Here is a 730-nt window from a genome sequence, read left to right as displayed (position 1 = left end):
GCCTGTCACCATGTCTCCTTGCTAGAAATTTGGTGCAAAGGTGATTTATGAAATAAGGCGTGGAGTGCGATTAACTAATAACCGATGACCCGTGCCTTCGCAAAACTGTCTTTTCGTTCTTACGCTGGTATAGTAGCCTATAAAGACAAGCTCTTGCAAAGGGGCGACGTATTCATAAAGAAAGTTTATCCAAGACTCTTGGAGACCGACTTGTTTCATGTGAATGTCTCGCGTCGGCACGGCTTCGTATCCACCTTCGAGCCGCGGGTCCTACAAACAATGCATGCGTTAAATAAAAAAAGAAGATGTATGCCTTACGTCGTGGAAATATCCGAGGAACACGAGCTCTTGAAGCGGTCTAACGTACTCCTTTAAAAAGTACAGCCATTGAGGCTCCATTTTTACTTGAGTCATGTGAATATCACGGGTTGGCACGTTCTCATAGCCACCTGTTAATCTCGGATCCTGTCGGAGAATTGGTTAATTATTGTCTCGTAGAAAGAAGATTATTCATCCTTTCATCTTTTCTATACAGGGTGTCTCACAAAATACTGAACAGTCTTTCATTTCCTAAGTTAGCATTTGGCAACGTTTTTACTAGAAGGACTTACATATTTGAGAAATGCGATTTCATTTCTTTGATTGTTTCAATGATTGGAAGTTGATGAAGAAATTCAGAGATGTAAGAATGAAAAATGTAGAATTTCTTCAAAGTTTTCTATTCCAAATT

General features: G+C 39.9%; 1 protein-coding gene across 1 annotated transcript in view; it reads right to left on the bottom strand.

Moving 5' to 3' along the window:
- Plod (procollagen lysyl hydroxylase) overlaps nt 1–730 on the bottom strand; it is a gene marked incomplete at its 5' end in the record, with an annotated part of 21082 nt that overhangs the window by 4393 nt on the left and 15959 nt on the right. Inside the window, one exon of the mRNA XM_018029905.2 lies at nt 319–465. Coding sequence (XP_017885394.2) covers nt 319–465 — 147 coding nt within the window. The remainder of the gene's footprint in view (nt 1–318; nt 466–730) is intronic.

This window comes from Ceratina calcarata, unplaced genomic scaffold (genome assembly GCF_001652005.2).
Source record: "Ceratina calcarata isolate Rehan_Ccalc_2016 unplaced genomic scaffold, ASM165200v1 scaffold502.2, whole genome shotgun sequence".
In the NCBI taxonomy this organism is placed as follows: Eukaryota; Metazoa; Arthropoda; class Insecta; order Hymenoptera; family Apidae; genus Ceratina; species Ceratina calcarata.
The sequence above is the reverse complement of the archived record's forward strand: the minus strand, read 5'-3'. Positions and strand labels throughout refer to the sequence as shown.